The sequence below is a fragment of the Cetorhinus maximus genome, chromosome 23 (assembly GCF_964194155.1).
Source record: "Cetorhinus maximus chromosome 23, sCetMax3.hap1.1, whole genome shotgun sequence".
NCBI lineage: Eukaryota > Metazoa > Chordata > Chondrichthyes > Lamniformes > Cetorhinidae > Cetorhinus > Cetorhinus maximus.
In genome coordinates this window covers 26,762,143-26,789,179 of record NC_135901.1, presented here as the reverse complement: position 1 = coordinate 26,789,179, position 27,037 = coordinate 26,762,143, and the positions used below count along the sequence as shown (strand labels likewise).

The following is a 27,037-nucleotide window of genomic DNA, read 5'->3' as shown; positions in this document are numbered from 1 at the left end:
ATGGGAAAAGAAATGGAAAGGGGGAGAAAAGAAAGTGTTTTACTCACAGATGTTGGACACAGGAGGAAGTTTTATGTGTGTGAAGCTAAATCTTCATTGTCATTAAATCTGTGCTCTGATTGGCTGGAGCACCAGAATCCTTCCTGTCCTCAGACTCTTCCCATTGGTCAACACCTTAGCACATGCGCAGCTTCCCCTCTCCCTTGGACATGCACAGTGCGGGGGCTTATTGGAGCTGCGGCCACCATTACACATCCGGAGCCCAGTCTCCAAACTCCTGGGGCTGGGATGAAAAGTGGGGATGGATTGGGGGAGGGAAGGAGGGAAGCGGGGAGGGGGGGGGGGGGGGGGGGGGAGCGGAGCGGTGCAGGTGGTACACAGAGACCGCATCCTGACACAAAATACCATGTGGATAGTCACGGGGTTTGATTGTGATGTCCCCTTAGCCAAACAGTTTGTTAACTTCAGGTGTAAAGATTTAGACGCCTGGGTGACATATCAGGGAGGGCAATAGGTGAGCGTCAAACGAACCCGAGAGTCAGCACCTTCAGGGGAGGTGAATTCAGGAAAAAGGAGGAGGATTGTAAAATGAATTGGGGTTACCTCTAGGGAGGAGGGAGTGTGTGGGGGGATAGAGGTTTAAACTTTGAGAGGGAGAAGAATATCTTATGACATCTAGAATTGCCAGTTCTGAATTTCTATCCTGTGGTTATAGCGATGAATTTAGTAAACTCCCTTTACAGGTTTTTCGTGAGGGAATATTTTTAGACAGGAAACTCAAAACAATTAGCATCTCAAGATCTGACCGTCACGTAAGTGTTGCTTTGGGTGCATTAGAGTGCTTAAGTTAGAGTTTTGTGAGTGAGGGAGTTCGGTGAAGAGGGAAAGGAGTTGATTCCTTCTTTTGCCACCTTTTTTCCCTCTAGTAGCTGACTCTTACTTTGCTAGGGGGGAAGAAGCTGATTGGTGAGTAACTGGTAAATTATTCTAATTGTAATAAATAGTTTTTAATGTTACGGTATGGCCGGTCAGCTTGGGCCAGTGGAATGTACGTTCTGCGGTATGTGGGAAGTCGTGGATGCAACACGTGTCCTCGGCAAACACACCTGCCGGAGCTGTCACCAGCTGCAGAAGCTTGAGCTGGGGTCCACAAGACAAAGAACTACATGGTTAGTTTAAGGAGGCGGTCACACCACAGGTTAAGAGCATGCAAGCAGAGATGGAATGGGTGACCGCCAGGCTGTCTAAGAGATCCAAGCAGCAAGTGCAGGACTCCCCTGAGTATATCTTGCTTGCTAATCGGTTTTCCATTTTGGATGCTGGTGAGGGTGGTGGTTCCTCAGGGAAGTGCAGCCAGAGCCAAGTCTGTGGCACCATGGGTGGCTTAGCTGGACAGGAGGGGAGGACAAAGTGTGGAAGAGCAATAGTGATAGAGGATTCATTGTCAGGGGATCAGACAGGCTTTTCTGTGGCACTAAATGTGACTCCAGACCATAAGACCATAAGACATAGGAGCAGAAATTAGGCCATTCGGCCCATTGAGTCTGCTCCACCATTCAATCATGGCTGATAAGTTTCTCAACCCCATTCTCCCGCCTTCTCCCCATAACCTTTGATCCCCTTACCAATCAAGAACCTATCTATCTCGGCCTTAATTACACTCAATGACCTGGCCTCCACAGCCTTCTGTGGCAATGAATTCCATAGATTCACCACTCTCTGGCTAAAGAATTTTCTCCTCATCTCTGTTCTAAAAGGTCTTCCCTTTACTCTGAGGCTGTGCCCTCGGGTCCTAGTCTCTCCTACTAATAGAAACATCTTCCCCACGTCCACTCTATCCAGGCCTTTCAGTATTCTGTAAGTTTCAATCAGATCCCCCCTCATCCTTCTAAACTCCATCAAGTATAGACCCAGAGTTCTCAAACGTTCCTCATATGTTAAGCCGTTCATTCCTGGGATTGTTCTCGTGAACCTCCTCTGGACCCTCTCCAGGGCCAGAACATCCTTCCTGAGATACGGGGCCCAAAATTGCTCACAATATTCTAAATGTGGTCTGACCAGAGCCTTATAAAGCCTCAGCAGCACATCCCTGCTTTTATATTCTAGTCCTCTTGAAATAAATGCCAACATTGCATTTGCCTTCCTATCTACCGACTCAACCTGCAAGTTAACCTTAAGAGAATCCTGGACTAGGACTACCAAGTCCCTTTGCACTCCAGATTTCTGAATTCTCTCCCCATTTAGAAAATAGTCTATGCCTTTATTCTTCCTACCAAAGTGCATGACCTCACACTTCCCCACGTTGTATTCCATCTGCTACTTCTTTGCCCATTCTCCTAACCTGCCCAAATCCTTCTGCAGCCTCCCCACCTCCTCAATACTACTTGTCCCTCCACTTATCTTTGTATCATCTGCAAACTTAGCCAGGATGCCCTCAGTACCTTCATCTAGATCATTAGTGTATAAAGTGAAAAGTTGTGGTCCCAACACTGACCCCTGCAGAACTCCACTAGTCACCGGCCGACATCTTGAGAAGGACCCCCTTATCCCCACTCTCTGCCTCCTGCCAGACAGCTAACCTTCTATCCATGCTAGTACCTTACCTCTAACACCATGGGCTCTTATCTTACTGAGCAGCCTCCTGTGCGGCACCTTGTAAAAAGCTTTCTGGAAGTCCAAGTGGATAACATCCATTGGCTCTCCTTTGTCTAACCTACTCGTTACCTCCTCAAAGAATTCTAACAGATTTGTCAGGCATGACCTCCCCTTGATGAAACCATGCTGACTTTGCCCTATTTTACCATGCACTTCCAAGTATTCTGAAATCTCATCCTTAATAATGGACTCTAAAATCTTACCAATGACCGAGGTCAGGCTAATCAGCCTGTAATTTCCCGTCTTTTGCCTCACTCCCTTCTTAAACAGGGGGGTCACATTAGCGATTTTCCAGTCCTCTGGGACCCTCCCTGACTCAAGTGATTCCTGAAAGATCACCACTAACGCCTCCACTATCTCTTCAGCTATCTCCTTCAAAACTCTGGGGTGTAATCCATCTGGTCCAGGTGATTTATCCACCTTCAGACCTTTCAGTTTTCCTAGCACCTTCTCCTTGGTAATGGCCACCATGCTCACCTCTGCCCCCTGACTCTCTTGAACTTTGGGGATATTACTCGTGTCTTCCACCGTGAAGACTGACGCAAAGAACCTATTCAGTTCCTCCGGCATTTCTTTGTTCCCCACTACTACTTCTCCAGCGTCATTTTCCAGCGGCCCAATGTCCACTTTTTCCTCTCTCTTACCCTTTTTTATCTAACTTAGCCTTTTTGACATAATTCCGTATTCTAGGTTTAGGTGATGCTTGCTCTCATTCCACCCACCTTCTAATTTCAGGGTGGTATGTTGTCTTCCTGGTGCCAGGGTCAAGGACATCACAGATCGGCTTCAGGGCATCCTTGTGGAGGAAGGTGAACAGCGAGAGGTCGTGGTCCACATTGGTATCAATGACATAGGTAGGAAGAGGGATGAGACCCTGAAAGCAGATTTTAGGGAGTTTGGGAGGAAATGAAAAAGCAGGACCTCAAGAGCTGCTTTTTTTTTATTATTCATTCACAGGACGTGGGCTTCACTGGCCCAACCCGAGTTGCCCTGTGACCTCAGGATTACTCCCAGTGCCACGTGCCAGTGATCAAAGGAATAGGAGGGTTGAGCGATTGAACACACGGCTGGAGAATTGGGTGTAGACGGGACGGCATTGGATTTCTGAGGCATTGGGACTGGTTCTGGGGCAGGTGGGACCGGTACAAGCTGGAAGGGTTACACCTTAGCAGGACAGGGACTAAATATCCTCACAGGGGGATTTGCTGGTGCTGTCGGGGAGGGTTTAAACTAGCTGATCAGAGGTTGGGTAACCTAAGGGGTTGCTCAGATTGGAAGGAAGCAAAGCTGGTAACGGGCAGTGGAAAAGTGGCAAGTGAAATTAGAAGGCGGGTGGAAGGAGAGCAAGCATCACCTAAACCTAGAATGCGGAATAATGTCAAAAAGGCTAAGTTAAGGGCGCTCTACCTGAATGCACACAGCATTCGCAACAAGGTAGACGATTTAAAGGCACAAGTAGAGGTAAGTGGGTATGATCTTATTGTCATGACGGAAACGTGATTACAGGGGCCAGGATTTTACACTCGGCCTGCAGGGGCAAGCCTGACACGCCGGAGTGTAAAATGACGCGCGACATTTCGTTCGGCGGGCGCGTGACGGAGTCGGCTGTCCGCCCGCCGACGATTGATAGGCCTATTAAGGCCATTAAATGGGTAATTAACACGAATATAATATGAAAGCAAAATACTGCGGATGCTGGAAATCTAGAACAAAAACAAAAATAGCTGGAAAAACTCTGCAGGTCTGACAGCATCTGCGGAGAGGGATACAGTTAACGTTTCGAGTCCGTATGACTCTTCGTCAGAGCTAAGGAAATATAGAAATGAGATGAAATATAAGCTGGTAGAAGTGGGTGGGACAGGTAGAGCTGGATAGAGGGCCAGTGATAGGTGGAGGCAAAGAAGAGATTGCTAAAGATATCATAGACAAAAGGACAAAGGGGTGTTGACGGTGGTGATATTATCTAAGGAATGTGCTAATGGTGACATTAAGGGAAGCAAGCAGGACAAGCTAGTGGCAGACGGCCCTAGTGGGGATGGGGTGGGGGGAAGGGATCGAAATGGGCTAAAAGGTGGAGATGAAACAATGGATCGAAATAAATTTAAAAATAGGAGGGAAAAGAAAAATATCTAGTGTAAAAAAATTATAAATTATTGGAAAAAGGGGGATCGGAAAGGGGGTGGAGATGGAGGAGAGCGTTCATGATCTAAAATTGTTGAACTCAATATTCAGTCAGAAGGCTGTAAAGTGACTAGTTGGAAGATGAGGTGCTGTTCCTCCAGTTTGTGTTGAGCTTCACTGGAACATTGCAGCAAGCCAAGGACGGACATGCGGGCATGAGAGCAGGGTGGTGTGTTGAAATGGCAAGCGACAGGGAGGTCTGGGTCACGCTTGCGGGTCTGGGTCATGCTTGCGGAATGTTACGCTGCCCGTCCAACCTAACGGTTTTGGGGGGGGAAAAGGCCAAGCGGCCTTTACGTTTTTTAGAAAACCTCATTCCACGAGCGGGTCAAGGTTTCCTAAAGCTTTTGCGAATTAAATAAAAACTTTTTCTGGAAAAATAAAAACATGTCCCATCTCACGTGACACAAGTGGTGGGATATGGTTCATTACATTTTTATTGCATTTATTTATTTTTTTAAAAAACCGCTTCAATCATCTCCGAGGCACGGAGCTACCTCAGGGAGATTGATGCGCTCTTTCGTGCGCATGCGCGAACTGTGCGCTAGGCCCGACTCTCCCTCCTCCCCGCCTGCACAGGTAGCCACCCCTCGCGTATTACGCTGGGCGGGCCTCAATTGGCCTGCCTGTGTAAAATGGCGGTGTTCAGCTCCGCGACCGCCCCCACCCGCTCCCGCTGAGCCCGGCCGATGCGGGAAAAATTCAGGCTGAGACTGGGAACTGAATGTTCAAGGACGTTCGACATTTAGGAAGGACAGGCAGAAAGGAAAAGGAGGTGGCATGGCGCTGATGTTAAGGGGTGGGATCAGCGTATTAGCAAGGGAGGATTCAGATCGGAAGAACAAAATGTGGAATCTGTTCGGACGGTGCTAAGAAGCAGCAAGGGACCGCAAACGTAGGTATGGGTTGTTTACAGGCCACCAAACAATGGAGGTGGTGCGGGACATGGTATTAATCAGGAGGTTAGAGAAGCGTGTAGCAGGGCTGATACAGTAATCACGGGTGACTTCGATCTGCATACAGACTGGGTAAGCCTAATGCTGTGGAAGACAAGTTTCTGGAGTGCGTTGGGGATGGTTTTCTGGAGCAGTATGTTGAGGAACCAACGGGGAATAGGCTATTTTAGATCTAGTATTACGTAACAAAACAAAGGGCTAATTAATAAACTTGTTGTAAAATAACCTTTAGGGATGAGTGACCATAACGTGATAGAATTTTACATTATGTTGGAAAGTGAGGTTGTTCAATCTGAAGCAAGGGTGTTAAAGTTGAACAAAGGAAATTATGAAGGTACGAGGGCAAATTGGCTGAAGCGGATTGGGAAAATACATTAAAAGGTATGACGATGGACAGTCTTTAAAGAATTATTACATAGCTTACAGCAATCATAACATTCCTTTGAGGCACAAAAACCCAAAGTCCGTCAACAGTGGCGAACAAAGGAAGTGACGGATTGTATAAGATTAAAAGAAAAGGCCTATAAAGTTGCCAGGAATAGTAGTAAACCTGAGGATTGGGAGGATTTTAGAATACAGCAAAGGAGGACCAGGATAAAAGCAAAATACCGCAGATGCTGGAAACCTGAAATAAAAACAGAAAACGCTGGAAAAACTCTGCAGCTCTGACAGCATCTGTGGAGAGAGAGACAGAGTTAACGTTTCCAGTCTGTAGGACCCTTCTTCAGAGCTGTTATTAAAGGAGGACCAAGAAACTGATACAGAAAGGGAGAATAGAATATGAACGTAAACTGGCAAAAAATATGAAAATGGATTGTAAAAGCTCCTATAGATATGTAAAAAGGAAATGTATGGCTAAGACAAGCGTAGGTCCATTACAGGCAGAGTCAGGAGAATTCACAACGGGGAACAGGGAAATTGCAGAGAAGCTAAATGATTACTTTGTGTCTGTCTTCACTGAGGAAGATACAGAATTAGAGATCCAAAGGACGAAGCAGAATGAGGAATTGAAGGAAATTTGCATTAGTAACAAGATTGTACTGGAGAAATTAATGGGACCGAAGGTTGATAAGCCCCCGGGGCCTGATGATCTACATCCCAGAGAGTTGAAAGCGGTAGCTATGGAGATAATGGATGCATTGATGATCCTCTTCCAAACTTCTATAGATTCTGGAATGGTTCCTACACATTGGAAGGTAGAAAATGTCACTCCACTACAGGCCTGTTAGCCTTACGCCAGTTGTAGGGAAAATGCTATAAACTACTATAAAGGATGCACACTTGGATAATAATGATCTGACTCGGCACAGTCAACATGGATTTATGAATGGGAAATCACGTTTGACAAACTTGTTGGAGTTTTTGAAGATGTTACCAACAGGATTGATAAAGGTGAACGGTGGATGTAGTATACATGGATTTTCAGAAGGCTTTTGATAAAGTTCCCCACAGGAGGCTGATAAGCAAAATCAAAGCACATGGAATAGAAGGGAATATACTGGCATGGATTAAGGATTGATTAACAGGCAGAAAACAGAGAGTAGGAATAAACGGGTCATTCTCACTTGGCAGGCTGCGTCTAGTGCGGTACCACAGGGATCAGTACTCGGTCCCCAGCTGTTCACAATTGTCAGGAAGGTATAATAATTTTCATAATGCTATTAGAATTTATTGTAAAGTAGAGTAATAGTGGGGTCTGTGTCTATGGGTCCTGTGTGTGTGTGTGGGACTTAATTGAATTAAAGGCAGCTGGTCTGAAGACTTTGATGAATCAGAAAATAGGCTAGGTTTGAAATGTTAAGTGGGTAAACATGGGTGAAGTTTTACAATGTGAGGTGTAAAGGGAACATTTGCATTTTTAAATAAACCAGACTAGCTTGAATTGAAAAGGGGGGATGGAATGTTTCACTTAGCCAGGAGAAGTTAAGAAACAGTGTGTTTATTTTTCCCAAAGATTACTGGTAAAATTGGTACTATGATAGATTTTTATTATTAGAGAGGTAAAGTCCAAAAACATAGTGAAAATTTGCATTCAAAGGGGAAAACATGTATAAAGGAGAGAAGGCTGTGTGTAAAGGCAGGCATTCTAAGATAGAAGTGTGAAAAGCCTCCAGCCTCTGTGCCCAAACCGCTGTCTGTAAGAACTGAAGTTAAGAAAACTCACTTTGAATTCGACTATTTAGGGTATCTATTACTTTGCCTGGGTCTTTTAAAATACATGTGTTTTTATTGTTGCCTTAATGGAGGTGTAACTGGGAGTTAGATTAATCAGGGGAGCTAGAAGTTATTATAGTAGTAATTTGTAAGCCTATTTACGTGCTTAAAATCATTTTTTAAAAATTTAATAAAGGTTTGATTCATTTTGTTAAGAAACCTATAAGACTTGGTGGTGTTCTTTGTACTGAATTCAAAGCCCGCACCTCAAAATAAATACAAATTGCAAATAGTTGTAGCAGCTGCTTCAAGTTTCCCTCTGGGATTTGAGCAGCTTGGCATTTACCATCCGCCTGCCATAACAAAATTGGGGGCTCTTTGCGGGATGCATTTGAAATTCCTTGATTGGTTTGGTGTTGGTGAAGCTTAAGGTTACAAGTATGAGAAGTACTTTGAATTCAGGAGGTGTGAGGTTTTTGTTTGAAATGGTGAGACTGCAATGTGGCTTTGGCAGTTGCCAAGACTTGTCTAGGAACTAATGTTGTAACTTTGGCTGGTTTACAGAAGGTAATTAAAGTTAGATTAATGGAATTGGCAGATAAGTTACAATTGGGATTACCTGCATGGTTAAGGAAGTCAGATATAATTGAAGGTATAGCACAACATTTGAAATTGGAAGGGATACCTGAGAGACCGAGTTCTCCAAGGGGTGCTGCATTGGAATGGGCTCAAATTCAGTTGCAAATGAAAAAATTGGAATTAGAGGCAGCGGGAAAAGAAAGGGCACTTCAAAGGGAGCAAGCAGAAAGACAGGAGAAAGAAAGAAAGCTGGAACTGGAATTCCAGGCAAGAGAGAGAAGGATAAAGGAAGAGAGGCAAGGGAAAGAGAGAAGGAACGAGAAAGGGAATACCAGCTTAAAAGGCTGAAAGTTAAAAAAGAGAATCTCAGGTCCTGAGGAAAGTTCTGATGATGAAAAATCCTTTAACTTAAAACCCAGTGGAGAGATGTTTAAATTTGTACAAGCTCTTCCAAAGTTTCAAGAAATAGATGTTGAAGAATTCTTTATTTCATTTGAGAAGATAGCTAAACAGATGAAATGGTCACAGGAAAACTGGACATTGTCATTACAATACAGGTTGGTGGGTAGAGCACATGAGGTTTATGCTCCACTGTCAGAAGTGTCGGTGAACTACAATATGGTAAAAAAAAAGCTATTTTGAGTGCATAAGAGTTGGTTCCTGGGGGATACAGGCAGAAATTTAGGAATATGAGAAAACAGCCTGGGCAAACTTATATTGAGTTTGAGAGAGTAAAACAAAGTAATTTTGACCGGTGGATATGGGCATTAAAGATAGAGACAACATATGCAGCTCTTAGAGCGGTAATTCTTTTGGAAGGGTTTGAAGATTCAATTCCTTCGCAAGTGAGAACTCATGTGGAGGAACAGAGGGTTGGAATGGTAAGACAAGCAGCAGAGACAGCTGATAATTATGAGTTAGTTCATAGAGCTAAACATTTTTGTTTTTCATGTGTCAGTGCAGGCTCGATGGGCCGAAGGGCCTCTTCTGCACTGTGAGATTCTGTGATTCTGTGATTTTCTCATCACCCTTTTAAATCAGAAAAGGATAGAAAGTGGGAAGGTGAAAGGAAGGTGGGTAGTCAGGGAAGAGGAGTAGGTGGAAATTCCCAGGAAGTTTTTTCTCAGAATAAAAAGGAAGGTGCTGAGGGTAGAGGTGACATTGAAAATTAAGTTGTTTTTATTGCAATAAAGTTGGATACACGAAGTCAGTGTGCTGGAAATTGCAAGGAAAATCAGGGGTGCAGTACTTTTTACTGGAAGTAAAAGTACTGTGGGTTCTGAGGTTCAGACACAGGAAAAAACAGTGGTTTGTGTACAGGTAAAACAGGCAGGATCAGTGATAGGTAAAGAAGTGGGAATGTGTTCACAGTTACCCAAGATAGTTCTGAGGAGCAGGTTGCAGAAATGTTTAAAGATTTTGTATGTGAAGGGGGAGTCTTTCCATGTGCACATGGTGGAGTAGGTAAAGATGTTAAAATTTTAAGAGACACATGGGTCTAGTCAATCCTTAATGTTATGGGATATTTGTTGTTCAGAGGCAGTATTGCAGGAACAAGTGGGGTTCATGAAGATGCTAAACTTATTCCATTGTGGAAGGTACATTTAAAGAGTAAATGGAAAACAGGTCAGGTAATTATTGAAGTAGTGGAAAAATTGCCCATTGCAGGGGTTCAATTTATTTTGGGTAATGATACAGCTGGGTCCCAGATGTGAGTGAAGCCCATGGTAGTTGAGCAGCCTGTAGAAGTGTTTTCAACAAAAGTGTTGCAGAGAGAGCATCCTGGATTGTTTCCAGATTGTGTGATAACGAGATCACAGGCTCATAGGTTGAAACAAGAAGGACAAGAAGTTAAAAGGCAGGGAGAAGGTGTGGAAGCTCAATTAGCTGACAGTGTGTTTGATGACATTGTTCAGGAAGAAAGTCTGGAAGACAATGCAGCTTTAACTCAAGGCAGTTAGTGGAGTTACAGAAAAAGGATTTGCAAATAAGACATTTATATTAAACAGCTTACTCAGAAGCAGAGGCAAAATGTGTTCCAGAATGTTATTACCTTAAGGTAATGTTCTAATGGGAAAACGGAGGCCTAGTCATGCTTCAGCAAATGAAAGCTGGGGAGAGGTGCATCAGATTATAATACCATTTGGATGTAGAAATGAGATTCTGAGAATTGCCCATGAAATTCCAATGGGGGAACACCTAGGAATTAGAAAGACACAGGCAAAAATACAAAAACATTTTTCGGGCCTGGACTGCAAAATGATGTAGTCAAATTCTGTAGAACATGTCACACATGTCAGGTGATAGGGAAACCACAAGCAGTGATTAAGCCGGCACCTTTAATTCCAATTCCAGCCTTTGAAGAGCCTTTTACTAGGGTCATGGTTGATTGTGTAGGACCCCGCCCTTCTACTAAAAGTAGAAATCAACAACAATGGATGTGTCTACCAGGCTTCCTGAAGCAATGCCTTTGAGAAATATTACAGCAAAGAAAACTGTGGAAGAGTTGACTAATTGTTTTACAAGATATGGTTTACCTAAGGAAATACAATTAGATCAGGGTTCAAATTTCATGTCACAGCTGTTTAAGGAAGTAATGAACAGTTTGGGGATAAAACAATTTAAGTCAACAGCTTACCATCCTGAGTCACAAGGGGCTTTGGAAAGATGGCATCATACTCTAAAAACTATGATGAGGGTGTATAGTCAGGATTATCCACAGGATTGGGTTGGGGAATTCCATTCCTGTTATTTGCTATTAGGGATTTTTAAATTATTATCATTCATCCACGGGATGTGGGCTTTGCTGGCTGGGCCAGCATTTATTGCCCATCCCTAGTTGCCCTTGAGAAGGTGGTTGTGAGCTGCCTTCTTGAACCGCTGTAGTCTGCATGTGATGTAGGTACACCCACAGTGCTGTTAGGAAGGGAGTTCCAGGATTTTGACCCAGTGACAGTGAAGGAACGGCGATATATTTCCAAGTCAGGATGGTGATTGTCTTGGAGGGGAACTTCCAGGCGGTGCCCATCTATTCATCTATCTGCTGCTCTTGTCCTTCTAGGTGGTAGTGGTCGTGGGTTTGGAAGGTGCTCCTAATGCATTGACTGGTTTTAGTCTTTTAGAATTAGTTTATGGTCATGCGTTGAGAGTACCACGGAAATTGATTCTTGAGAAATTGGTGGGTCAAGATTCAGAAACTGCTCTCCTGGATTATGTACCAAATTTCAGAGACAGATTGGACAGAGCATGTGAGTTGGTTACGGAACATTCAAAGATATCACAGCAAGTGATGAAAGTGAAGGAAGACGGGGAAGCTACAGCTCGTAGTTTTGTTGGTGGGGAGAAAGTGTTAGTTCTGTTACCAGTACTGGGTGACTCGTTAAAGGCAAGGTTTAGTGGGCTTTACAGGATTGAAAAGAAACTGAGTGAAGTAAATTATTTAATAAATACTCCAGACAGAAGAAAGAAGCAGAGGGTGCGTCATGTAAATGTGCTTAAAAAGTACTTTGACAGAGGAGAGGACCAAAAGGAGGTGCTCGTGGTGGTAGGTAATGGGAAAGAGGTTGAAATGCAGGATTCTGAGGCTGATTTTCCTCTAATCAAATTGGATAACGAGGGGGTACTTGACAATTTAAATGTAATACCTTCCAGACGAGTGTCAAAGCGATTTTGAGAAGCTATTGCAGTCACACAAAGCTATTTGTGGAAATAAGTTGGGGAGGCCAAATTTAGCTGTACATGATGTGTCTGTAGAAGTTTCATCTTCGATAAGGCAACATCCTTATAGATTAAATCCGGTAAAGTTATCACAAGTACAGAAAGAAATTGAATTCATGCTTCAAAATGATATAACAGAGTCTAGTTGCAGTAACTGGAGTTCACCTATTGTGCTGGTACTGAAGCCAGATGGAACAGAAAGACTGTGTGGACTATCAACTGGTGAATGCAGTGACCCAAGCAGATTCATATCGTATACCACGGCTGGAAGATTGCATTGAGAAAGTGGGACAATCAAAATTTATCACAAAGATTGACTTGCTAAAAGGATATTGGCAAGTACAAGTACCATTATCGGAGAGCGCAAAAGAGATATCGGCTTTTGTGATGCCAGATGGACTTTATCAGATTAATGTCATGCCATTTGGTATGAAAAATGCACCTGCAACATCTCAAAGACTAACACACAAAGTAATTGCAGGTCTGAGCAATTGTGCTGTTTATATTGATGACTGGATAGTTTTCAGTCAGATGTGGGAGGAGCAGTTACACCACCTGGAAGAATTATTTGCTCGATTACAAGAAGCTAATTTGGTGATGAACTTGGCTAAAAGTGAATTTGCAAAAGTGCAGGTTACGTACCTAGGCCATACCATTGGACATGGTAAGGTGGCTCTGAGAGATGTGAAAGTCAAGGCTATCTTGGATTTCCCCGTGCCTACAACAAAACGAGAAGTTTTGAGATTTCTGGGCAGGAGTGGGTTTTACTGGAAATTTGAACCAAATTTTAGCCGTGTGGTTGCTCCGTTGACTGAACTATTAAAAAAGAACAAGAAGTTTCAATGGACACAGGACTGTCAGAAAGCATTTGACAATTTGAAAACTGTATTAATTACGACACCAGTTTTGGCAGTACCCAATTACGCCAATCAAGTTGTCCATTGATGTAAGCGATATAGGCATTGGGGCTGTACTGTTACAAGAAGATGACACTGGAACTGAAAAACCGATAGGGTATTTATCACGGAAGTTCAGAAAATAAAGCCATCTTTTTAAATTATAATGTTTTTTTTTAATAAGGAGGGGTATGTCAGGAAGATATAATAATGTTCATAATGTTATTGGAATTTATTGTAAAGTAATAATGGGGTGTAAAGTAATAGTGGGGTCTGTGTCTATGGGTCTGTGTGTGTGTGGCGGGGGGAGACTTAATTGAATTAAAGGCAGCTGGTCTGAAGACTTTGATGAATCAGAAAATAAGCTAGGTTTGAAATGTTAAGTGGGTAAACATGGGTGAAGTTTTACAATGTGAGGTGTAGAGGAAACATTTGCATTTTAAAATAAACCAGACTAGCTTGAATTGAAAAGAGGGGTGAAATGTTTCACTTAGCCAGGAGAAGTTAAGAAACAGTGTGTTTATTTTTCCCAAAGATTACTGGTAAAATTGGCACTATGATAGATTTTTATTATTAGAGAGGTAAAGTCCAAAGACATAGTGAAACAATGGGAATTTGCATTTAATGGAAAAAATATGGATAAAGGAGAGAAGGCTGTGTGTAAAGGCAGGAATTCTAAGATCTAACAACTGTGAAAAGCCTCCAGCCTATGTGTCCAAACCGCTGTCTGCAAGAACTGAAGTTAAGAAAACTCACTTTGAGTTTGACTGTTTAGGGTATCTATTACTTTGCCTGGGTCTTTTAAAATACATTTTATTGTTTTTATTGTTGTCTTAACGGAGGTGTAATTGGGAGTTAGATTAATCAGGGGAGCTAGAAGTTATTATAGTAGCGATTTGTAAACCTATTTAAGTGCTTAAAATCATTTTTTTATGTAATAAAGGTTTAATTTAGTCTTTTAAGAAACCTATAAGACTTGGTGGTGTTCTTTTTACTGAACTCAAAGCCCGCACCTCGAAATAAATACAAATTGCAAATAGTTGTGGCAGCTGCTTCAAGTTTCCCTCTGGGATTTGGGCAGCTTGGCATTTACCACCCGCCTGCCATAACACACAATATATATCAATGATTTGGATGTGGGGTGGATGTGGGGGCCAAATGTAATATTTCCAAATTCGCGGATGACACAAAGCTAGGTGGGAATGTGTGTTGTGAGGAAGTTGTAAAACGGCTTCAATAGGATTTGGACAGACTTAAGTGAGTGGGCAAGAACATGACAGATGGAATGTAATGTGGAAAAATGTGAGGTTATCCACTTTGGTAGAAGGAGCAGACGTGCAGAGTATTTCTTAAATAGTAAGAGATTAGAAAGTGTAGATGTACAAAGAGACTCAGGTGTCTTTGTCCATAAGTCACTGAAAGCTAACAAGCAGGTGCAGCAGTCAATTAGGAAGGCTAATGGTATATTAGCCTTTTTCACCAGAGGATTTGAGTACAGGAGTAGTGAAGTCTTGCTTCAATTGTATAGAACCTTGGTTAGACCGCACCTCGAGTCCTGTGTGCAGTTCTGGTTCCCTTACCATGGAAAGGTATTATTGCCATAGAGGGAGTGCAACGAAGGTTCACCAGACTTGTTCCTGGGGATCCTATGTCCTCTGTCTTGTGAAGAGAGATTGGGGAAACTGGGCCTGTATTCTTTAGAGGTTCGCAGAATGAGAGGTGATCTCATTGAAACCTACAAAATATTTAAAGGGACAGACAGGGGTAGGTGCAGGTAGGATGCTCTCCTGGTTGGAGAGCCTAGGACCCAGGGACGCAATTTCAAATTAAGGACCGAGGTGAGGAGAAACTTTTTTACTCAGGGAGTTGTGAATCTTTGGAATTCTCTAACCCAGAGGGCTGTCGAAGCTCAGTCATTGAGTATGTTTAAAGTAGAGATTGACAGATTTCTAAATGCCAATGACGCAAAGCGATATGGGGATAGCGTTTGGGGGGGGGGGGAGGGGGGGGGGTGGGTGGGAGGCATTGAAGTGAATGATTAGCCACGAAAGTATTGAATGGCAGAGCAGGCTCGATGGGCTGAATGGCCTACTCCTGCTCCTATGTTCCTAAAATGTGAACTTGTCCATTTTGGCAGGAAGAGTAGAATGGAGAGAGGCTGCAGGACTCTGAGGTACCAAGTGATCTGGATACGTGAATCATACAAAGTTGATGTGCTGATGCTGGTACAGGAAGTGTTGTACAGGAAGGCTATTGTAGGGTATAAAATTTGGACAGCTTGGCATTTAAATTTGGGCAGCTTGGAGTGTTGTTCCAGCAACAGGGCACATCTGGAATATTGTGTACAGTTTTGCTCTCCTTACTTAAAAAAGGATATAATTGCAGAACAGAGAGGGTTCACTCAACTGACTCCCGGGGAATATACTTATTGGGCCTATACTTACTTAGAAGGGTGAGAGATGATCTATGTTTATTCATTCATGAAATGTGGGCGTCGTTGGCTAGGCCAGCATTTATTGCCCATCCCTATTTGCCCTTGTTTAGAGAGAATTTAAGAGTCAACCACATTGCTGTGGGTCTGGAGTCACATGTAGACCAGACCCAGACCGGGTAAGGACAGCAGATTTCCTTCCCTAAAGGGCATTAGTGAACCAGATGGGTTTTTACAACAATCGACAATGGTCGCCGTGAGACTTTTAATTCCAGATCTTTATTGAATTCAAATTCCACCATCTGCCGTGGTGGGATTCAAACCCGGGTCCCCAGAGCATTACCCTGGGTCTCTGGATTACTAGTCCAGTGACAATACCACTACGCCATCCCCTCGCCATCTAAGATTCTGAGGGGAGTTGACAGGGTGCATGCTGGGTGTTTCCCCTTGTGGCAGACCATGGGACACATTTTAAGAATTAGGGGTTTCCCATTTAAGACTGAGATAAGGAGAATTTATTTTTCCTCTCTGAGGGTCTTTAGTCTGTGGAATTCTCTTCCCCAGAGAGAGGTGGAAGGTGGGTCATTGAATATTTAGAAGGCTGTTAGACAGAGTTTTGATCAACAAGGGGGTCAAGGGTTCTGGGGTGGCAGAAAGGAAGGTGGAGTTAAGGCTATAATCAGGTCAGCCGTGATATTATTGAATGGTGAGCAGATTTGGGGGGAGGGGTGCTGAATGGCCTACTCCTGCTCCCAATTCTTGTGGTTATGGAAAAAGAGCAGGGGAGTGGAACAAACTGGATCTTGCAAAGGGCTGGCATAGACTTAATGGGGCAAATGGCCTCCTCCTGTACTGTGCTATTCTATCGCACAATCACACAATTGTTACATTGCAGAAGGAGGCCGTTCAGCCCATCACATTGGCACCAGCTCTCCAAATGAGCGTTATGACTCAGTGCCATTCTCCTGCCTTTTCCCCATACCCCTGCACATTCTAATGCCTCCTTGAATGCCCCGATTGAACCTGCCTCCGCCACACTTCCAGGCAAGTGCATTCCAGACCCCAACCACTCGCTGTGTGAAAACGCTTTTTTCTCACATCACATTTGCTTCTTTTGCAAATCACTTTAAATCTGTGCCCTCTCATTCTCAATCCTTTTACAAACGGGAAAAGTTTCTCCCTCTCTACTCTGTCCAGCTCCCTCATGATTTTGAACACTTCTATCAAATCTCCTCTCCAAGAACAGTCCCAACTTCTCCAATCTATCTTCATAACTGAAGTTTCTCAACCCTGGAACCATTCTTGTAAACCTCTTCTGCACTCTCTCCAATGCGTTCTCATCCTTCCAAAAGTGTGGCTCCCAGAACTGTACACAATACTCCAGCTGAGGTCTAACTAGTGCCTTATATAAAATCAGCATAACCTCCTTGCTCTTGTACTCTCTGCCCCTATGAATAAAGCCCAAGATACTGTATGCTTTATTAACTGCTCGCTCCACCTGTCCTGCCACTTAAATGACTTATGCATATATACACCCAGGTCCCTCTGCTCCTGAACCCTTTAGAGTTGTACCCCTTATTTCATATTGTCTCTACATGTTCTTCCTGCCAAAATGAAATCACTTCACTGCATTGAACTTCACCTGCCATCGACCTGCCCACTCCAACAACTTGTCTGTGTCCTTTTGAAGTTCTGCACAGTCCCCTTCACAGTTTACAGTGCTTCCAAGTTTTGTATCATCCGCAAACTTTGAAATTGTCCCATGCATACCAAGATCTAGATTGCTAATATGTATCAGGAAAAGCAAGGGTCTCTGGGGAACTCCACTGGAGTTGACTCAATGATTCTTTCCAGACATTCTCTACTCATCAGTATTTCCCCATTCCTTTGAAAGCACTCCATGCTCAGTCATCACTTTTCCACTGAAGAAGTCATATGGAATCGAAACGTTGACTCTGTTGTTCTCTCCACAGAGGCTGTTAGACCTGCTGAGTTTTTCCAGCATTTTCTGTTTTTGTATCATTTTTCCTTCATTTGCAGATTTTTCCTGACAATCATCATTTTTAGAGACGCTCCCTAACCTGCATCATTTTTCCCTTCATTTACAGACTCTCCCTGAATGAGCTGACACTGCGCATGCGCCAGGGCCTAGCAGACCTTTCCAACCCCCCAAGAGTCGGACCCGAGCGAGGGAGAGACCGGGGAGTCGGGGATAATGTTCACGGTTCTCTAGTCGCATCTTAGGGAGAAGATGTTGCCGGTTTTATTTTGGGCTCTGAATCCACACTCGGTCTTTGTAAAACCTCCATTTTAAACCCGCTCGCTCGAGCTCTCTTACCGTCTATCGTCAGGGCCTGCGCATGATCAGATTACAATGCCCGTGGGGCGTGATTGACCGTGCTCCGGACCAATAGGAAGATGGGGCGGGGCTGGAGGACCGAGCGGGAGCGGCTGGTCCTCCAACCAATCGGAGTGAATGAGGGGCGGGGCTGAGCCCGGATCTCTCTCATTGGCTGAAACTCTGCATCATTTTGGAAGCTGATTTGCCTCAAACTCCAGGAGAAAACTGGACCTTCCTGTTTGTGGCTTTAAACAGATAAAACCCTGTGGGTGTGGAGCAAACATTTCAACATTTGTTACTGAAATGGATTCATTCACAAGAAATGAAGTAAATGTACTTAATCAGAGGACCGTGAATAATATGCACCATATAACAACACCACACATATCTCTGTCCTATATTAATTTATTGTCCCCTTGAATGCCAGCCACCTCCTGGGGAAACCACCCCTTTAAACGTGAAACACCGCTTTAAATGTTAACATTAGGAAAGAGGCCATCCTTTTAGACAAATAAATGTGTCAAGCTGATGGAACTTAAGAGAGAGAGAGACCCGGAACAACCTTTCCAGAGTCTGCACCCTCCCTGATTCATTTCCTTTCCCTTCAGTTCCTGCAAGTCAACAATTTAAACCCAGAATTAGGAAAACGATTTGCTCACAGATGTTGGGCACAGGTGAAAGTTTTAATGTGTGTGAAGCTAAACCTTCATTCCGAGAGAGAGGAGCACCAGCAGCGGCTTTGCCGGGCAGTAATGAGCAGGTGAACAAGCTCATTGTCCAACGGCTATGGTGAAAAGGAAACTGGGCATGTGGGAGCGACGCTCCCTCTCCATTGCGGGTAAGAACCTGGTCATCAGGTGTGAGGTACTCTCGCTGTTGCTGTACGTGGCGCAGGTCTGGCCCATTCCACACTCCTGCGCGATGGCGATCACTCGAGCCATCTTCCGCTTTATCTGGAGGTCGAAAATGGATCGTGTCTGCAGGGACGCGATGTACAAGCCTCTAGATAAAGGGGGAAAAAACGTGCCCAACATCGCCCTCATACTGATGGCCACCTTTGTGTGTGGCTGCATCAAGCGGTGCGTAGACCCTCAGTACGCAAACACCAAGTGTCACTACGTGCTGAGGTTCTACCTGTCCCCGGTGTTGCGAAGGATGGGTCTGGCCACGCTGCCGCGGAACGCTCCAAGTAGTTGGACCGTGCCGTACCACCTGTCCCTGGTGGAAAAATTTATGCGGAAAAACACCTTTGACCACAAGTCCATCAGGCAGTGGTCAGCACGTAACGTCCTAGAGGCCCTGAGGGATAAGGAGAGGGTGGACCCTGTGGGATGGTTCCCCGAGCAGACTGTCAAAGTCATTTGGCAGAATGCCTCATCGCCAGAACTTTCCAACAAGCACCAAGACGTAGCTTGGCTGGTGGTGAGAAAGGCCCTCCCCGTCAGATCCTTCCTACACGCCAGGAGTCTCACCCCCTCTGCACGATGCCCTCGAGGTGGCTGTGGTGGGGAAGAGACTGTTGTTCACCTCCTTGTGGATTGTGCCTTTGCAAAGAAAGTCTGGAGAGAGATGCAGTGGTTGCTGTCGAGGTTCATCCCGAGCAGTTCTGTGACACAGGACTCTGTGCTCTACGGGCTGTTCCCAGGGACACACACCGAGACAAACATCGACTGCAGCTGGAGGATCATCAACTCGGTGAAAGACGCGCTTTGGTCTGCCCGAAACTTGTTGGTCTTCCAGCACAAAGAGTTGTCCCCGACCGATTGTTGCGGACTGGCACAATCCAAAGTCCAGGACTACGTGCTGAGGGACGCACTAAAGCTTGGGGCAGCTGCCGCAAAGGCGCAATGGGGAAGGGTCGCTGTCTAAGACCTTTCTACCACAGCGCACCGAGAGACTGGGAACTGTTTAGAGCCCCTCGGGCTGTACAGATCAAAATGAAAGGCTGTAAATGATTGTAATATTGTTTGTACTGATGCACCTGGTGATACATTTTGTAAAAGTTTAACCTGGATTGTACCCTTGTAATGTTGTTTTTGAAATGGTTTTGAATGTGATTGAAGATTTTTTATGAATAAAGTATATTTTTACAATAAAAAAAAAGCTCATTGTCCAACGCCCGCCTCATCAGACAATGAGGGAATCTCTGTGAAGCCATTGGCACAAAGCCCGTGCTCTGATTCGCTGGAGGACCAGCGCCCTCCAGATCTTCCCATTGGACAAACCCGGTTTGACCACAGTGAGGGGGTAGAACCCCAACCCGTGTTGGGGTGGTGGGGGGCGAGGGAGGGAGAAACTTTGACTGCCAAACGCGCTGAGCTGTCGTCCAATCTGCAGTATTTTCCTTCTGGAACCAATGGGTCACGGTGTGTGCTGGGAACGCCCCTCTCAGTCATTGTGATGTCTTCAACGGAGCCTGAACCCCTTCCCACACTGAGAGCAGGTGAACAGCCTCTCCCTAGTGTGAAGTTGCCTGTGTGTCAGCAGGGTAGATTACTGACTGAATCCCTTCCCACAATTATTTTATTCATTCATGTGGGCACCATTGGCTAGGCCAGCATTTATTGCCCACCCCTAATTGCCCTTGTCCAGAGGGTATTTAAGAGTCAACCACATTGCTGTGGGTCTGGTGTCACATGTAGGCCATACCAGGTAGGGATGGCAGATTTCCTTCCCTAAAGGGGACATTAGTGAAACAGATGGGTTTTCACAACAATCGGCAATGGTTTCATGGTCATCATTGGACTTTTAATTCCAGATTTTTTTATTGGATTCAAATTTCACCATCTGCCGTGGTGGGGTTCGAACCTGGGTCCCCAGAGGATTATCTTGGGTCTCTGGAATACTAGTTAGGTGAAAAAAGCACTATCCAACCGCTTCCCACACTCAGAGCAAGTGAACGGCCTCTCCCCAGTGCGACTGTGTTGGTGAATCTCGGCTTAGACCGGGATCTGAATCCTTTCCATAAGACCATAAGACATAGGAGGAGAAATTAGGCCATTCGGCCCATCGAGTCTGCTCCGCCATTCAATCATGGCTGATAAGTTTCTCACCTTCTCCCCGTAACCTTTGATCCCCTTACCAATCAAGAATCTATCTATCTCGCTCTTAAATACACTATGTCTAATCTCGGTGTCTAATCGCCCCTTTCTCCTGTTTCTCTCTCTCTCGCCTCTAGTTCTCATCAAGGAAGAGCCGTACGAGGGATTCGTGCTGGGCCCCCTGTCTCCGCTCTGTACCCCGGCCCGGTACCCGCTGGCCCCCGCCTCCTCCTCCCCACTCATCCCGCGTCCCGACCCGGCCTGCCCGGGGCCAGGGGGGATCTTTGGTGAAGCCGGCCCCCTCCTCACTGCTGCTCGGGTTCGGGTCGGCCCCGACCCGGTCCTTCCACCAGTCCGATGATGGGTGTCCCCCGACCCAGCCCGGCCGCGGAGGCCACCCACCGGCCCAGCGCCGCCGCAGCTACCCCCTGACTTTCCCATAGTCGAAGCAGGTGAACGGCCTTTCCACAGTGTGAATTCACTGGTGCTCCTGGAGGTCGGATACATCACCGAATCCCTTCCCACACTCGGAGCAGGTGAACGGCCTCTCCCCTCCTCCGGTGTGACTGCATTGATGAGTTTCCAGCTCAAAAAGGGACCAGAATCCCTTCTCACAGTCCCCACATTTCCACTGGTTTTTCAATGGTGCACGGTTGTCTCTCCAGGTTCGATGATCAGTTCAAACCTCATCTACACACAGTACATATATATAGAAACATACATAGAAACTAGGAGCAGAAGTAGGCCATTCGGCCCCTCGAGCCTGCTCCGCCATTCATTATGATCATGGCTGATCATCCAACTCAATAGCCCTGGTCTCGCTTTCTCCCCATATCCTTTGATCCCTTTCGCCCCAAGAACTATATCCAACTCCTTCTTGAAAACATACAGTGTTTTGGCCTCAACTACTTTCTGTGGTAGCGAATTCCACAGGCTCACCATTCTCTGGGTGAAGAAATTTCTCCTCATCTCAGTCCTGAATGGTCTACCCCATATCCTCAGACTGTGACCCCCCTGGTTCTGGACTCCCCCACAATCGGGAACATCCTTCCTGCATCTACCCTGTCTAGTCCTGTTAGAATTTAAGAGGTGTCAATGAGATCCCCCCCCTCATTCTTCTGAACTCCAGCGAATATAATCCTAACCGACTCAATCTTTCCTCATATGTCAGTCCCGCCATCCCAGGAATCAGTCGGGTAAACCTTCGCTGCACTCCCTCTATAGCAAGAACATCCTTCCTCAGATAAGGAGACCAAAACTGCACACAATATTCCAGATATTCCACAATATTGCACAATTGCAGCAAGACATCCCTGCTCCTGTACTCGAATCCTCTGGCTATGAAGGCCAACATACCAGTTGCCTTCTTTACTGCCTGCTGCACCTGCATGCTTACCTTCAGCAACTGGTATACAAGGACACCCAGGTCTTGATGCACATTCCCCTCTCTCTCTGCCTTCCTGTTTTTGTTACCAAAGTGGATAGCCTCACATTTATCCACAAAATAATGCATCTGCCATGCATTTGCCCACTCACTCAAGCTTATCCAAATCACACTGACATGACGCACTGACCGTGTATGTGTACGGTCTCTACCCGCTGTGAATGGTGCGTTGATTTTTCAGGCTGTGTACCTGAATAAAGCTCTTCCAGTCTACTGGAACACTCATTAGCATGTCTCAATGCTTGTACAGTCGGAGTAATGTTTAAAATCGTTTTAAGCAGGTGGAACAGACAAGCATTTCTCCTTCGAGATCCAAGGGCTGATTATATTCAGCTCCCATGAATTGAGCGACTGTCTATCTTCGCATGAATTTTGCCTCATGATTTGTGTCTGCAAATGATCCCTTACTCATATCTGTAAAAGGAGTTTACAAAAGCCATCACATCAGTACAGGATGGACTTGTCAGATAAGACAATTCTAGGTTCTGCGGAACATCCTTTCCTCGCTCATTCCCCGGAAATCGTCCCAGACGCGCACACACTCCATTCCCACTCTGCTGTGCCTAACATACCCTCCTCCAAATTCTCCTGAAGGTACCAATTCATGGTGATCGGCATATCCGTGATCACCTCTTCCTGTCCAGGACGCAGAGACCTGAAAATGTCCATGCAGGCTGCAGGCCTGAATACATATAGATTTATGTATATTTATTGAACTAAAGTTGAGCGTGTAATATACGCAGTATTAATAGAATAGAGATACAGGGGTTCGGGGGGTGGGGGGTGGGGAGGCGGATGTGAGGAAGAACTTTATTTCAGCGGTGAGCGGTCGTGACCCGGAACTCACTGCCCATGAGGGTGGTGGAAGTGGAGATGACCAACAATTACAAAATGAAATTGCATGGTGTACTTGAAACAAAATAAACTTGCAGGGTTAAGGGAATATAGAGGGGGATTGGGACTGACTGGAATGCTCCACGGAGAGTCAGCAAGGACTTGAGTTTCCAAACGGATTCCTACTGCGCTGTAATGACTCTATGATAGGAAACACATAACATAGCTACAGTAATATACTGCAAGACTACAAATGATAACAAATGAACTTTATTACAGAACCATAAATAACATACCATTGACCAGACCCGGAACTGGACCAGTCATATAAATACTGTGGCTACAAGAGCAGGTCAGAGGCTGGGAATCCTGTGACGAGTAACTCACCTCCTGACTCCCCAAAGCCTGTCCACCATCTACAAGGCACAAGTCAGGAGTGCGATGGAATATTCCCCATATGCCTGGATGAGTGCAGCTCCCACAACACTCAAGAAGCTCGACACCGTCCAGGACAAAGCAGCCCCCACTTGATCGGCACCCCATCCACAAAAATTCACTCCCTCCACCACCAAACCACAGTGGCAGCAGTGTGTTCTATCTACAAGATGCACTGCAGGAATTGACCAAGGCTCCTTCGACAGCACCTTCCAAACCTACGGCCACTACCACCTAGAAGGACAAGGGCAGCAGACACTTGGGAACACCACCACCTGAAAGTTCCCCTCTAAGTCACTCACCATCCTGACTTGGAAATATATCGGTCGTTCCTTCACTATCGCTGGGTAAAAACCCTGGAACTCCTTCCCTAACAGCACGGTGGGCATACCTACACCACATGGACTGCAGCAGTTCAATGCAGTGGCTCACCCACCACCTTCTCAAGGGGCAATTAGGGATGGGGAATAAATGCTGGCCTTGCCAGTGATGCCCACATCCCATAAATGAATAAAAAATATATCTAATATGTACCTTATAAGAACACTAGACACATCTCTGTCCTACATTTACTGTCCCCTTAAACGTCAGCCATCTCCTGGGGAAACCACCCCTTTAATTGTGACCACTAGGAAAGAGGCCATCATTTCAGCCAGACAAATAAACGTGTCAATCTGAGGGAGCAAAGGATGTCAGAACGAACATGGTTCAGTCCTGAATGTGTTTTCCAGCAGCAATAACAGCAGAACACAACTCGTGCAGTCACTTGTGAACTCGCTGGTGTCTCAGCAGGTGCGAAGAATTGATGAATCCCTTCCCACACACGGAGCAGGTGAACGGCCTCTCCCCGGTGTGAACTCGCTGGTGTGTCAACAAGTTGAATGAATTAGTGAATCCCTTTCCACACACGGAGCAGGTGAACGGCCTCTCCCCGGTGTGAACTCGCTGGTGTGTCAGCAGGGTGGATGAATCAATGAATCCCTTTCCACACACAGAGCAGGTGAACGGCCTCTCCCCGGTGTGAATGCGTTGGTGTATCCGAAGGCTGGATGACGTTCTAAAGCTCTTAGCGCAGAGAGAGCAGCTGAATGGTCTCTCCTCAGTGTGGATGCGCTGGTGGACCCTCAGTTCCGCAGCACTTTTGAAGCCACTCCCACAGTCGGAGCATTTAAAGGGTCTCTCGTTGGTGTGAGTAACATGGTGTTTTAGCAGGGTGGATGACTGAGTGAATCGCTTCCCACACACCATACAGGTGAACGGCCTCTCCCCGGTGTGAACACGCTGGTGTCTCTGCAGGCTGGATAATCGAGTGAATCCCTTCCCACACTCGGAGCAGGTGAAAGGCCTCACTCCAGTGTGAATGCGCTGGTGCAGCAGCAGGTTGGATGACTGAGTGAAACCCTTCCCACACTCCGAGCAGCTGAACGGCCTCTCCACAGTGTGAATTCGCAGATGCGTCTGCAGGGTGGATAACTGAGTGAATCCTTTCCCACACTCAGAGCAGGTGAACGGCCTCTCCCCGGTGTGAACTCGCTGGTGTCTCAGCAGGTTGGATGAATCACTGAATCCCTTTCCACACACAGAGCAGGGGAACGGCCTCTCCAAAGTGTGGACTCGCTGGTGTGCATGCAGCTGCCATGAACCACTGAATCCCTTCCCACACATTGAGCAGGTGAATGGCCTCTCCCCAGTGTGAACGCGTTGATGAGTTTCCAGCTCAGACGGGAATCGAAATCCCTTCCCGCAGTCCCCACATTTCCACTGTTTCTCCATGGCGTAGGGTCCTTGTGTCTCCAGGTTTGACAATCAGTTGAAGCCTCATCCACACACATAACACATATATAGTTTCTCCCTGCTCTGAATGGTGTGATGTTTTGTCAGGCTGTGTAACTGGTTAAAGCTCTTTCCACAATCAGTTCCCTGGAACACACTCACTCAGGTGTGTGTGTGTGTGTGTGTGTGTGTCTCGGTGCTTTTCCAGCCACGCTGATGTTTAAAATATTTTGAAGCAGACAGAGAGATAAACATTTCTCCTTCTAGATTCAAAGGCCACTGATATTCAAATCCCGATGAATCGAGTGACTCTCCCAGATCTTGACGTGATGTTTGGATAGAGATTTCTGTCTGCAAATCCTCCCCTTCTAACATCCTGTAAAAGGAGTGTACAAAAGTCATCACTGTCAGCACAGGACAGAAATTCAGAACAGACAATTCTAGTTTCTATGGATCATTCTTTCCTCTCTCATTCCCTAAAAGCTGTAAATCCTCATCCCACAAACTCTCCCTCCATTCTGAGCACTGAAGAAGTCATATGAAGAGTCCTATGCTGCCAGATCTGCTGGGTTTTTCCAGCATTTTACTGTTTTTACTCTCTCCATTCTCACTCCGCTGTACCTAATGTACACCCTCCCAATTCTTCTGAAGGTGCCAATTCATGCTGATCAAAAGATCCATGCTTAGTGCTTATTTTATATATATATACATATAAAATAAATGAAGGTAATAAATTTGCAGGGGAATGGGACTGACTGACTCGATTGCTCAACAGAGAATTGGCATGGACTTGAGTTGCCGAACGGACTCCTTCTGTGTCGTAATGACTCTACGATTGGAACTATATAACGTAGCTACAGCACCATGTTAAAAGACTGGAAATAATAAGTGAACTTTATTACAGAACCGTGAATAATGTATCTAATATGCACCACTAGACATATCTCTGTTGTTTCGATCCCCATGGAGACCGATAACCTTAAACAAATTCCCAGACAACCCCAAATAAACCGAAGGGCAAGGTTTCACTTTTTTTAAAAAAAACCTTTTACTGTAAAAATCAAACTAAAATCAACATCAATGAAGCCTGCATTAACAGACAAACAGGATTTGAATAGACAGGATAATTTTCACTTGAAACAGTTTATACAATAAAAACAGGCTCCACAAAATCACCAGCATTTCCCCCCTCAGCATATTTGGCTCTAATTCCAGTTACAGATTCCCACAACTCGCTGTATTTCCCAGGGGGGAAGGGAAAGAAAATCTTTTACTCACAGATGTTGGACAGAAGAGGAAGTTTTAGTGTCTGTGTGAAGCTAAAAGCAAATGTTGGGCTGTTTAAAATCAAACTGTATGGCTTGGAGGAAAATGGGGAAGGGAAGACATTTTGTCAAGTCTCTTCCCCTCTCCCCAGCTGGCAGTCCAGTGCGCAGGCGCAGAAAGCGCTGCTGACCCCTCCCCGACCCCCCTCGCCCGAGCTGACCCCGGAGCAGGCGCAGTGGCGACTGCCGCCAGCGGTCGCTCTCGATCTATTTTTTGGAGCAGCCAGCCGCCTCCCGAGAGAGTGAGAGGGTGGGGGGGGGGGGGGGGGGCGGAG

At 45.5% G+C, this 27,037-nt stretch overlaps 2 protein-coding genes across 2 annotated transcripts in view; one reads left to right on the top strand and one right to left on the bottom strand.

The window, feature by feature from the left end:
* The window catches only part of LOC144697423 (uncharacterized), a 512,621-nt gene that overhangs the window by 468,532 nt on the left and 17,052 nt on the right, over nt 1-27,037 (top strand). The gene's annotated exons all lie outside the window — the stretch shown is intronic.
* Nucleotides 1-27,037, bottom strand: part of LOC144698449 (uncharacterized) — a 40,752-nt gene that overhangs the window by 1,958 nt on the left and 11,757 nt on the right. The window contains 3 exon segments of the mRNA XM_078570390.1: nt 1,018-1,140; nt 21,457-21,517; nt 24,431-25,467. Of these exon segments, the coding sequence (XP_078426516.1) occupies nt 1,018-1,140; nt 21,457-21,517; nt 24,431-25,467 (1,221 nt within the window).